General features: G+C 43.0%; 1 protein-coding gene across 7 annotated transcripts in view; it reads left to right on the top strand.

Moving 5' to 3' along the window:
• RIPOR2 (RHO family interacting cell polarization regulator 2) overlaps positions 1–13,953 on the top strand; it is a 214,043-nt gene that overhangs the window by 65,408 nt on the left and 134,682 nt on the right. For all 7 annotated transcript variants that reach the window (XM_029590784.1, XM_029590787.1, XM_029590785.1 and 4 more), the window contains exons 2-3: positions 8,731–8,857; positions 12,905–13,060. In XM_029590784.1, the coding sequence (XP_029446644.1) occupies positions 8,731–8,857; positions 12,905–13,060 (283 nt within the window). The remainder of the gene's footprint in view (positions 1–8,730; positions 8,858–12,904; positions 13,061–13,953) is intronic.

Below are 13,953 nucleotides of genomic sequence, written 5' to 3'. Positions count from 1 at the left end.
AGTACCCAAAAACTAAGTCTATTCCATGTTACCGTTGCTAGTAATAGCAGTGGCTAATTTCTAAGTCAACTTAATTAATAGCAGGTAATGGACTTCTCCTCCAAGAACTTATCCTATCCTTTTTTAAACACAGCTACACTAATTGCACTAACCACATCCTCTGGCAACAAATTCCAGAGTTTAATTATGCGTTGAGTGAAAAAGAACTTTCTCAGATTAGTTTTAAATGTGCCCCATGCTAACTTCATGGAGTGCCCCCTAGTCTTTCTACTATCTGAAAGAGTAAATAACCGATTCACATCTACCCATTCTAGACCTCTCATGGTTTTGAACACCACTATCATGTCCCCCCACTCAGCCGTCTCTTCTCCAAGCTGAAAAGTCCTAACCTCTTTAGTCTTTCCTCATAGGGGAGCTGTTCCATTCCCTTTATCATTTTGGTAGCCCTTCTCTGTACCTTCTTCATCGCAATTATATCTTTTTTGCGATGCGGCGACCAGAATTGTACACAGTATTCAAGGTGCGGTCTCAACCTGGAGCGATACAGAGGCATTATGACATTTTCCGTTTTATTCACCATTTCCCTTCCTAATAATTCCCAACATTCTGTTTGCTTTTTTGACTGCCGCAGCACACTGAACCAATGGTTTCAATGTGTTATCCACTATGACGCCTAGATCTCTTTCTTGGGTAGCAGCACCTAATATGGAACCTAACATTGTGTAACTATGGCATGGGTTATTTTTCCCTATATGCATCACCTTGCACTTATCCACATTAAATTTCATCTACCATTTTGATGCCCAACTTTCCAGTCTCACAAGGTCTTCCTGCAATTTATCACAATCTGCTTGTGATTTAACTACTCTGAACAATTTTCTATCATCTGCAAATTTGATTACCTCGCTCGTCATATTTCTTTCCAGATCATTTATAAATATATTGAAAAGTAAGGGTCCCAATACAGATCCCTGAGGCACTCCACTGGCCACTCCCTTCCACTGAGAAAATTGTCCATTTAATCCTACTCTCTGTTTCCTGTCTTTTAGCCAGTTTGTAATCCATTAAAGGACATCGCCACCTATCCCATGACTTTTTACTTTTCCTAGAAGCCTCTCATGAGGAACTTTGTCAAATGCCTTCTGAAAATCCAAGTACACTACATCTACCGGTTCAACTTTGTCCACATGTTTATTAACTCCTTCAAAAAAGTGAAGCAGGTTTGTGAGGCAAGACTTGCCTTGGGTAAAGCCATGCTGACTTTGTTCCATTAAACCATGTCTTTTTATATGTTCTGTGATTTTGATGTTTAGAACACTTTCCACTATTTTTCCTGGCACTGAAGTCAGGCTAACTGGTCTGAAGTTTCCCGGATCGCCCCTGGAGCCCTTTTTAAATATTGGGGTTACATTAGCTATCCTCCAGTCTTCAGGTACAATGGATGATTTTAATGATAGGTTACAAGTTTTTACTAATAGGTCTGAAATTTCATTTTTTAGTTCCTTCAGAACTCTGGGGTGTATACCATCCGGTCCAGGTGATTTACTACTCTTCAGTTTGTCAATCAGGTCTACCACATCTTCTAGGTTCACCGTGATTTGGTTCAGTCCATCTGAATCATTACCCATGAAAACCTTCTCCATTACGGGTACCTCCCCAACATCCTCTTCAGTAAACACCGAAGCAAAGAAATCATTTAATCTTTCCACGATGGCCTTATCTTCTCTAACCCCTCAATCATCTAACGGTCCAACTGACTCCCTCACAGGCTTTCTGCTTCGGATATATTTTTTAAAGTTTTTACTGTGATTTTTTGCCTCTACGGCCAACTTCTTTTCAAATTCTCTCTTAGCCTGTCTTATCAATGTTTTACATTTAACTTGCCAACGTTTATGCATTATCCTATTTTCTTCTGTTGGATCCTCCTTCCAATTTTGAATGAAGATCTTTTGGCTAAAATAGCATCTTTCACCTCCCCTTTTAACCATACTGGTGATCGTTTTGCCTTCTTTCCACCTTTCTTAATGTGTTGAATACATCTGGACTGTGTTTCTAGGATGGTATTTTTTAACAATGACCACGCCTCTTGCACATTTTTTACTTTTGTAGCTGCTCCTTTCAGTTTTTTTCCTAAATATTTTTCTCATTTTATCAAAGTTTCCCTTTTGAAAGTTTAGCACAAGAGCTGTGGATTTTGCTTACTGTCCCCCTTCCAGAATAGAGGATTCTGAAGTATGGACTGCTTCACTCCTGTCAGCCTGTAAATGTGGCTGTTCCTGATCCTCCTCAGCAAATCAGGCCTCTTTCCTGCCTTTCTGCCTCCACATCATTGCATCCCTGTTTCTCAAGGACACAGGGGCCCTGAGGGGAGGGGGATAAAGAGGGGAGGCCTTTATTCCTCAGTCAGGTAAATGGTTTGCAATGTCTGGAGCTATTTAGCCTGTGATGGTTTTCTCATGCTACAGAAAAGATATTCAAGCCGATTAAGGGAATGTTTGGCCCTATCCCCTCGGGATTTGCTGCACAACCCTGAATTTTCCAGAATAGAGGTCAGTCTAAGCCTATCAATCTTTGGCAGTAGGGCAATGTAAGCCAGTATAAGGAAGTCTATTTTTTCATAGGAATATTCGTTTTTTAAGTCTATTTGAAATGTTCACAAACTTGAGGAAGGAGGGATGTCTCCAGGCACAAGGAGAACGTATATCCGAGTCCCCATGGCCTGCACTGCTGCGTGTGCTGCTGCCATGGAGGGCGATGGGAGAAATGGAGGGCTAAGGGTAGAGTTGCCAACTCCTGAAATTTTTTATTTTTTTTTTCCACTGACAGTCTGCCAGATTTTCACTGACAGCCTAACATTGTTACCAGCATGCAATCTATCGTTGTCATACGGTACACAGCTGGACTTAACTGTGCTGAGATCCACTTCTTTTAAGCACCCCAGAGTTCCCACTGCCCACATCAGGAGTCTGGGTACTGTTTCAACAAATTTCATCTGACTGTGATTGAGATCTTGAAATTGATGGACAGTCCTGCTCATTTGAACTAAGCTCTGCTTTCTGGCTAGAGCAGGACTGGAGCCAGAAAGGCAAGAGCAACCTCAGCTGTGGAGGTACAGCTATTTTCTGAAAGTCTTTGAGGCTCTTACGCCATGTTGCATCTGGTTAGGAGCCACTCTTGCCTCTCATGGGTGCTGCACCTGCTTGCAAGTCATATACAGCCCAAGCAGAAGGGCTGAGGGGCATAGGTGGACAGATGCAGGGCATCAAAATTACATATGTAGGGGCTGAGATGTAGCGCCCCCCCCCCCCCACCAGGACCGGTGCAAGAGTATTTGGCTCTGTGGGCAAACACTCAGTCATGCAACCCCTCCAGCACAGTGCACCCTCCTACCAGCAGCCGTGGCGCCAGCACAGTGCTCCCTTCTTTGGCGGCATTAGCTTTGACACAGCACCCCTTGTGCTGGTGGGATTTTGCCACCCTCAAACCTTTGGCCCTCTAGGTGGCCGCCTAGTTTGCCTAATGGAAGCCCCAGCCCTGGCCCCCTGCTGTCAAGTGCCAGAGCCTTGCAGAGCCTGTGACTCAGCCCACAGCACCAGAAATACAGGCCCATGCCTGACTACAGCACCCAGGAGACTCAGGCTTTTGCTTCAAGACATTTTTTAATGACATGAAATTATATTTATGGACCTTTATACGCATGTAATTTTGGGATTGCTTTATTTTACCGTAAGGGATGCGCCTATCCCTCACTAACCAAATTGCCCTTAGTATACGTTTGGAGTAGAATTTAGCATTTTTCAGACCCATTACCAATTGCTAGTCAGTTGACTAATGGCTGGAAGGAGAAGAAATACACAGGAGAAACAAAGAAAATAAACAACATACTTTATTATTATCATTAAATGCCTGCATTTAAAGACAAACATGCACTGCCTACAATTTTCCATGCAAAACTTGTTTTTAAAGTTCCAGTGCCACTTTACTGTTGGAATTTTGTGGCTCTCACCTTCTCTGCATTACATTGGCCTACCATAATGCCTACATTAATCTAGGCAGCAATCACAGGACTGCAATTGTAAACTCAACTATAATCCAGCAATTTATCCATGGCTGAGTTTTATCAGCTCTTGGGGGGTGCATTGAGTAAAGGTTTGCAACAGTGTTTTCCCCGCTGAAGATAATGGGATAATTAATTGATACATCTGGCACATTTCTGGCACTGAAGCAAACTTGGCACAAAAGATGGACCGCATAGGCCCAGAATAGCCCTGCAGCACCTCTTTGAAGCAACACCAGTGCATGGCCTTAAAACAAATGGAAGAAAGCCCCTTTTAAAACCCGGAATTTGGCACCTTAGGCACTGCCTACACTTAAGTCTGGGCCTGAGACTATGAAGACGAGGTCCCTGAAAATCAGGAAAAGAAACATGGCCAAGTCCTGGACTCTGTCCTTGGTGCTGCAGCCTGACCTTATGCAGTTCTTGCACTGAAGACCATCTCAGAGGGCAAAGGGAGAAAGAGGAAAAAGAAGAGGGAATTTTAGCATTTATCATTGTATGCCACCAATAAACATACTCTAGAGGATATAAAATCCAATGAGAAAAAGACAGCAGGTGGAAATGAATATGTCTTTAAGTCATATCCTACGGCTTAGCCTGCTCTGTGGCAAAACGAATGATGATTCCAGTCCTTCAGACAAACCAAAGACATGTCAGATTAACAGAGATACATAACTTCGGAGAAACTCCTCGGCTAAGATTATCCCTTCCTTCCAGTTCCCATAATGAAATAAAGCACAATGCTTACATCCTGATGAGATTACCCAGCAATCTGATGACCATTAGAATGGCTATAAGCCTGAAAAGCAATATATTTAGTGTTTCAAATAGCAATAAAAATAAAAATGACATGAATTTGTAGAAATCTGAAAAGTTTCAATCTGGATTCCAGTCATGAGAAACAAAAAGTACAGAATTTTGACATTGCTGAGCTGAAGTAATAAGAAAAATCTTATGACTTCATGAAATGTAGATGTACAAATAAATAAAAACAAGTTTGTATCTAATGTAGGCGCATTTTGCCCTACTCATCTGTCTGGGTCCAACACCCCACTGCTGCCACTATCACTGCAAGCTCAGGGGTATCAGCAGCAGCAGCAGTAAAGCTTCATGCATGTGGACAGACAGACAGACGGACACAGCCTCAAACATAGGTTCTTTCACTTATTGTGAAACGCACTTAAAAAAAACAAAAAAACAATTTTCTCCTTACCTGTCATAAAGCAGGTTTGGAAAGTACTGGTGCTAAGAGCATTGTGCACAGACTAGGCGGGCCCCATTTTCAGGGTGTCCCTCGGTGCATCTGGTAAATTCTTTGAACATAGTGTCCTTAGCCTTCCAGACGATATGGTTTTGTTAAGAGTTTCTTGTGTAGCTTGATGGTTAGCATACAGCAACCTGGAGCCTGAATACGCAAAAGTGATTTCCCTTCTCCTCTGTTTTGACCTTGAACAAGTCACTTAAGCTACTTATCTAGATGCAATGACAATGGCAAAAGATGCTGCATTATGAACTTTTGAGTTTTTTAATCAGTTTTTTTTTTCAATTACTATATGCCGTATATGTGTGTGTTCATTGAAAAACTACATTGTTATGAACACAGTATACTACTGTATAAGTAGGTGTGATAGGGTTACTAGGAATTTGTCTTGGGGTAAATGTTGAGGAACTTCACTTAACCTCTGTTTGTGGGTTATGGTGATGAGTCATTGTGACAAGGTTTATAAGGGGTCTTAGTGTGTTCCTTTAAGAGGGCGTGTGGCTGGAGAAACCACGAGGGGGATTCTTGCTTGAGATCAATATAAAGAGGTGTTCAGAGCGGGAAGTCGGCAGATTTTCTAAGAGATTGAATCAGGAGTGAGGAGCTCCACAGTTCCGAGGAAGCATCACTAAGGCAAGCCTTGGGGGAATCCAGTGGGAAGTGAGTGAACTTCCATACCTTGGAAGTGCTGGTGGGACTATGACTGAGAAGAATCCTGTGAGTAAATGTGGGTACTGAATCTCATCTGAACTGAGGAGGAAAGGGAAGCATTTTTTTTGTACTGTGCTATTCAAGTGAAGATTTGGAGGAAGAGTGTTTCATTGCTGTTGACGTTGCTGCTAAAGAATTTGTGAACCCTGATTTTATTCAGTGAATTTTAATATTGATATCTCTGACGGCTGGAAAACCCCAGAAAATGAAAGATTTGCTTTGTTGCGGATACCTTTTGAGTAAGACCCTCCTTTATCCCACGATGTGGGTTCATAGGAGGCATCTTCTGGTGACAGAATTGTGGGATCTGAAGATTTTGGATGGGTCACAGAGGAGAAATAAGTATTTTGGTTTTTAGTTCCCTGTCGTGCTTGAGGACCACTACTCTTGCCTCTCTGCCATGTCCACTGCACCGTCTGCTCTACAACAGTTTTGTCTTTTGAAACAAACAGGCATTAGGCAGTCTTTTATGTACTCACATAACAAAAAGGTCTCTGCACAAGAATCACCAGAGATTAGTTAAAGAGGGATGTCAGCAAGCCAGGAGAATTTATTGTCATACACTCCTTAGAGCATATATCACTGAAATGGTGGAGGTAGACAACCTCAGTCTTCTGTATCATTCATCCCACACACAGTCTATCGGGCCGATACAGTAAAAACCACAGGAGAGCCGGCGCTCCGAGGCGAGCACCCGCTCTCCTGAAGCGTGCCCAGGCCACTCTCCTGGGCGCGTGATAGAGTATTTAAATGAGGGCCCGTGGTAAAGGAGGCGATAGGAACACTAGTGCGTCCCTAGCGCCTCCTTGTTGACAGAAGCTGCGGCTTTCAGCAGGTTTGAATGCTGACGCTCAATTTTACCGGCGTCCGTTCTCGAACCCGCTGACAACCACGGGTTCGGGAAAATGGACGCCGGCTAAATTGAGCATCCATCTTCCAACCTGCGGACCACGGGCAGATTTTACATTTTTTTTAAATTTTGGGGCCTCCGACTTAATATCGCTATGATATTAAGTCAGAGGGTGTACAGAAAAGCAGTTTTTTCTGCTTTTCTGTACACTTTCCCTGTGCCGACTGAAATTAACTTCTGCCTTTGGGCAGGCATTAATTTCTGAAAGTAAAATGTGCGGCTTGGCTGCACATTTTACTTTCTGTATCGCGTGGGAATAATTAATAAGTCCATCAACATGCATTTGCATGTTGCAGGCGCTATTAGTTTTGGGGGGTTGGCCGCGCGTTTTCTCTACGCGCTATTACCCCTTACTGTATAAGGGGTAAAAATAGCGCGGCCAAACCGGGGCTAAAGGTGCGCTCGGCTGAGCGCACCATACTGAATCGGCCCGAATGTAATAAAGACAAGCTTTTTTTTTGTGTGCGCTCTAAAAGTCAAACGATGTTGGCAAACAAGTATGTGAAACAGTGTGAACCCACAATAACTCCATTAACTGGTGTTCTGGCACTGCCCTTCGTCAGGGGGGATATCAAAGTAAACTTATTTGGCCATGTGCTTCAACTTGGATGTTTAATTTTCTGAGATTTTTAGGACTCTCCTTTCATCATTCATTACTCTCTTATGTACTCCATCAGAGGGTTATATATTGTATGTAGCCACCTCCTATTCCAGTTACATAGGTGGAGGGGTGTGTGTCTTGTTTAAAGGGTCATGTAAACATTGAAATGGACCCCGACGACAGAAAGCACAGAATTTCTGCAAAAAGGCACTCCATATACCGGGCTGTTGTTCCCAGTGGTTTGCATTTATTTTTCGGGGAGAGATGTGGCCTATCTGCAGTCTCTATTTCTATTCATGCAGCATACGTCTCACCTCTCTTCCGTTCCATTAGAACGCAGGTACTGGCCTCTTAGGAAGGAGGGATCACAGGGGAAATCCTTTGTTTTAGGGCAGAAAAGACGCCATCTTTATCCAGCCCATGGGGTTAGATCCAGAAGTTTGCTACTGTTTGGCTACCATGTAAAAACTCTTTGGCTGACCCCCTTGTCTCATAAGAGCATGTGACTGGCATATCTGAGCTACCAGTGCACAGGGACCTTCTACTCAGAGTTCTCTTTGGAGGGTCCTGCTAGAAGAAAGGGGGTGTGGGATTTTTAGGGTCCAAATACCTTCCCATCTCCTCAGGCATCCTTACTCCCATTAGCTTTCATCGTCCTCAGCCCATTTAAACTGCCCCGATGGGTGTACAATAAAATTTCACAATATCAACAGCATTAAAAACAATAAATATCAACCTCTCCAGGATTCTACTGCACCCCTTACTAGAATGGGACACTCAAGGGCCTGTGTGCTAAAGGTTTTTCCCCCCTTTTGTGTCTATGGGACACAAATGCTTGGTGCATCTGTCCCAGCACAGGAGTAGCAGAATCCTACCACTTCCCCCAGATAAGGTAATAACTTTGTCTAGTTAGAGAGCAAACACACACATACACACACATAAAACAATATATACTTTGTTCTACATTCAGTATTTCTCTGAAGACTGTCAGGGACCTGATTTATGAAAATATTTTTTCTCATAGGCACAAAAGAGGTGAAAATATTTCATTAATTGGGTTCAAGCTATCAACTAATGCAAGCGTAAAGTATTATACTCTGATGCATGTCTCGTCTCCACGTGCTGTGATTTGTTTCTCTGCTGCCGCAACTGCTTTGTGCCTAAATTTTCCCACCTGTGCTCTTTTGCAGAGATATCATCCAGGATTCCAGATATCATGTCCGTAGGGTCCCAGTCATTCTCCCTGGGAGGCCCCAATGGAATTCTTCGAAGTCAATCCTTTGCCGGCTTTAGTGGTCTTCCGGAACGAAGATCCAGGCAAGTACAGCAGCAGTTGTTGTTATTATTATTATTATTATTACTATTATTATTATGGAAAGTTTGTAGTCCTGGAAGTGAAGCACATTTCTTTGTCTGCCCCACCCAGTACATTTCTTCATTTGAAAAAAGTCACAGGTAATCGTGAATGCAATCTCGTGGCAAGGTCACCCAACTAAAAAATGAATAATAGACTAGGGGTGTGCATTCGTTTCCTACGTATTGGTAATCCGCAACATATAGGGCCATATTCGTTGTATTCGTGGGGAAGCAAAATGTATCGCGATTCCCCACGAATATAACGAATCTTCACCGACTTATTCGGCCATCTAAAGGAGCGAATTTAAACAAAACCCCCATCCTCCTGACCCCCCCAAGACTTACCAAAACTCCCTGGTGATCCAGCGGGGAGTCCGGGAGCCATCTGCTGCACTCACGCCGTCAGCTGCCGGTATTCAAAAAGGCGCCGATAGCCTTTGACCTTACTATGTCACAGGGCTACCGGTGCCATTGGTCAGCCCCTGTCACATGGTAGGAGCACAAGATGGAGCCGGCCATCCATTGCTCCTACCATGTGACAGAGGCTGACCAATGGCACCGGTAGCCCTGTGACATAGTAAGGTCAGAGGCTATCGGCGCCTTTTTGAATACCGGCAGCTGAAGGCGTGAGTGCAGTAGATGGCTCCCGGACCCCCCGCTGGACCACCAGGGAGTTTTGTTAAGTCTTGGGGGGGGTCAGGAGGGTGGGGGGTTTGTTTAAATTCGCTCCTTTAGACGGCCACCAGGGAGTTTTGGTAAGTTGTGAGGGGTTGTAGTTAATTCAATTTTAGCCAGGAAATGAATAAGAATGAACGCATGAACGTATCGGGGGGCCCCCCTTGCCGAATGCAACGTATCTGCCCCTGACGAATACGAATACCGAATGCAACATATGCTGACCCTGTGCACATCCCTATAATAGACTACTATTTTCTTTCTTCTTTTAAATAAAGGAGCCCTGCTTGGAGTGTCAAAAGATAGAGAGATTGGGGTCCCTAAAATAATACACTTATGGTATTTTTGGTCTTTGTGTTTGAGGAAGGGGAAAGGAGACCCAGATGCCAAGCATTCTGGCATAGGATAGAACTGTAAATATGAAATGCATAATTTAGATATATTCGCTATCGCATTTGTTTAGGAAAAAATTTCTATCCTCAGCTAACAAAGACAGTTAGCTTTGGGGCATTTCACATAGGCTTTGTTTCTAATCTCTCCCATGTCCTGACTGAAAGCTGTTTACTGCTGATTTCAACTCAACCATGAGCATAAGGCTTTTTGCAGGAAACCACAATAGATAAAATGTTAGTAAACTCTCATCCTCTCAATTGAAATATCATGCCTGTGGCTTTTATTTGCCTTAGTCCCATATAAAAACAACGTACACAATTACATACTTCTGTGACAACTTGGCTCTTTCCCAGAACTGCTAGGGTCTTCTGTTCATTGGCTTTCAAATAGATTAAAATAACTTTTCCTGCTCTGAAAGATTTCTCTCCCCTGTGCTTTTCTAATGCTCATCCATAAAGCAATCAACAAATGCAAAGAACTCGGAACACAGGCCTGTGAAGCTAGAACAAGTCAGAAGCCTGGGACTTTGAAATCAGTCCTCTGCCATATTGCAACTAGAGCCGGAATGAAGGAATGTGGCTAATGAAGTTTGAGCAAACTGTAGATACCAAGAAAGGCATCCATTTCAGAGCCTGGTAGTCAGCTACAAATGTCAATAGTCGAGTTGTGAGGAATGGTTATAGAAGAGAAGGTCAGCAGCCCAACATCATTTTCCATTCATCTTCTAGTCTTCAAGCAAAGATCCTACAAGGGCTTTGCATGTATTGTTAATGGGTAGAGGTGAAAGCATAGCACTTCAGGATTGATGTAATAAAGCGCGTTGACCATACCATGGATTTTTACTCCCATTTTCAGCGCTAAGTAACTTCAATATTAAGATGGGGTTTTAGTGCTGAAAAAAAATACAGTAAAGCAGGTCAAACCCATGCTGAGATTAGCGCAGGTACATGCAGATTGCAGGGTGATGAGCTTATTAGTTACTACTCTGCAACGCAAGGAGGGAACACTGCCTAGCGTGCCTTTTTTTACCAGGTGAAATTTAACTTCTAGTCAGATGCAGGAATGAAACTTTCCAGAGCAGAGAAACTGTACGGTGTATTAACAAAAAGGAACAAAGCTGGTGAGCGTGGTCCTCCTCCTCCCAAGTTCAAAATAATAGCTGTTCAAAATTTAGCTGGGCCAAGCGAGCCAAAAACCCCTCCCTCCCAGCCACTTTCAAAAAAAATTAAGTAGCTGCGAGCCCTGAATTGGGCCATCTAAATTCCAAACCCTCCCCCATCTCATCCCTCCCGAGCCGAAGGAGGAAAAGACCTTAATATTCATTTCTTTACTCCTTCATGGCCCTTCCACTGTCAGCTGTCAAAGAAAGAATTCTGAAAGGGGATTGGTCCTTTTACTGACAACTGACAGTTGAAGGACCAATCAGCGGCCAGTGAAGGAATGAATCAATTAATATTAAGTGCCAGTACAGCTTGGCGCTATCCTGGCCTTGACAGCAGCCCGGCTTTGGGAAGTAAGGTCTTCTCCTCCTCCGGCTTGGGTTCCGTGGGGGCGGGGAAAGGTTTGTCATTTAGGTGGCCCAATTGAGGGCTCGCGGCTACTTTACTTTTTTGAAGGGAGGTAGGAGGAATGGGGTTCAGCCCACTTGGCCTGGCTCATTTTTGAAAGTGGGAGGATGAGAGGGAGCCCTGCTCAGCCTAGCTTTTTTTTTTTTTAACATGGGTGGGGAGGGGGGGTATTTTTATAGCACGCAAATGGCCAATGAGTTAAAAAAAAACAACACTTTTTTCCATTTAGTAAGCTTTTTTAACTCTCAGTCTATTTGCATGTCATTAGCTTACTGCAGCCCGTGGGGCCATTGTTTTTTTTTTTTCTACCATCATAAAATAAAACCAACACTATAATTTAATGCCAGTTTTAGCACTGGTTTTAGTACATTGGCCCCTGAGGGCCAGATTTAAATTTTGAGTAAAAAAAAAAGTGCAAAAACCCTGCAAATCAGCTGCTGTGACCAGTTTTGAAATAGCACATCTTTTGCCCAAAGAGTTAGTTTCTTGCAACTTGGAAAAAAAAATAAATTGACAGTCAAGTTTTTTTTAAGGAGATATTTCTTTAGAGAGTGCTCAATTTAAGAATGGGGCAGACATTCCACAAGATTTTTCAAGCATGAGTTTTGTGTGGAATACTTTTATTTTTCAGTCCTTTGGTAGAAGATGCACCATTTCAAAACCGTACAAGTAAACTGACTTGTTTTCTGGCATTTTTCGCCTGCTTATTTTGCCCCCGACTTCTGGCCTTGGGGGAGAGATGGGTACAACAGCAACCCAACATCAATACCTAACTAATCCTTGACTAGGACAGTCACTAAATTCTTCCTGAATTTTAAGACGTGGAACAGAGAAGAATTTTGATCCCTGCCACCAGAGGAAGAAATCATTAGACTATTGCGAGATGAAATTGCCCACCTTATTCTTGCCAGGGCCAGATCTGCACAGACTGAATTGTTCATGATGCTCTGTAATATTGTTAGAATTTTTAGTCCTGCTAAATGCATTTTTAGTCTTTTACCCTCACCTTATTTTGGGTCTCCTGACTCTGCTCTAGAGCAATGCCTGCTAAAGAAGATGAGGTGTAAGCAATAGAGAGTTATTTTTATAGACACTTGATAATTCTGCCTTTTCTCAAGAATTGCCTCAAGGGGATTACAACTAATTTTAAATCAGTTGTGTTGTGTCCTCTGGGTGCGCCTGTGGCTGTTAGCTTTCCCTGGAAAGACAGGTTACAAGGACAAGACAGCAAACACTGCCCATCAGACACATGCTTAGACCTGTTAACTTTGTTTTTTTGTTTGTTTCTTTTTAGAAGTTATTAGAACCTAAAGCTATTCTCTTGTAAGATGTTTATCGGTCACAATTTGTTTCTTTTTGATTACCTGTATAGGTGCAACTCTTTCCTCGGAAATTCTGCCACACCCAAGAAACCTCAGGCCAAGCTGAAGAAAATGCACAATTTGGGCTACAAAACCAACAGCACTCCAAAGCAGCCTCAGCCTGAAAGGGTGGAAGAGGTTTATGGGACCCTAAAGAATGGACTGGAGTAAGCGCTTTTACTATTCTCAACAGGCCAGAGTTTACCCTCAATGATCATTTAAAGAGAGTGCGACGGGAAGGCAGCACCCCCACCCACCACCACATGATCGTGAAATCCTTGGTTAAGATCTCCTTCAAACATCATATTGCTAAGTACTCAGGATGTTTGATTCACTTGCACTGAAAGCTCACACAGAATGTGATGAAAGATAAACTGCATAAGAGCCATTCATCAAGGGTTGTTTTTTTTCCCAGACATAGAATGGGAAGACAACCCTGAGCCAATCAGCATCAATGAAGCCCTTTATATTGTTTGCAATTTGCAGGGCAGGGCATGAGCACAGATGACCTTACTACAGACAGATAGGACCTGATGGTCTGAGGTGCGCTCAATAGTTGAACTTACAGTCATGCACTCGTTTGTTTGTGTGCAAGCTTTACTCCTGATGCAACAAGGAGTTTTGCGCACAAAGTGTGTGGGTAGAACTGTACGCACTGTTTAGCGCCCTCATATGGAAATCCCATGCTAGTAACCCCCAGGGTAGAGAGGTGCTCTGGCTTAACTCGTGCTGCTTTCTGAGTGCTGAAAAGTTTACTCCTGGTCAGAGATGGCATAAAGTTTCCAGCACTGGTGTTAATCTACAAGCCGAAGCTGGAGTTCTAGTGCTGGGATCTATAGTCGGTATTTTATGTGCAGAAAACCTGCTTTGCAAGTAAACCATGTTTTATGTGCTTTAGGTAAGACATTCTTTGCCCAAGGAGTTGTATTTTTATTTCATCTTCAAGCATGTATGTGATCTATTTTGTATTTTCTGTACTTATGAATGTTTGATGTGAGCTGCTAAGGACCTTGGATAATGCAGCATAGAAATGTTTTAAATAAATCAGCCTTGTCTTTAT

Source organism: Rhinatrema bivittatum, chromosome 2, assembly GCF_901001135.1.
Source record: "Rhinatrema bivittatum chromosome 2, aRhiBiv1.1, whole genome shotgun sequence".
Lineage (NCBI taxonomy): Eukaryota > Metazoa > Chordata > Amphibia > Gymnophiona > Rhinatrematidae > Rhinatrema > Rhinatrema bivittatum.
This window is presented reverse-complemented; position numbering and strand designations above follow the sequence as displayed.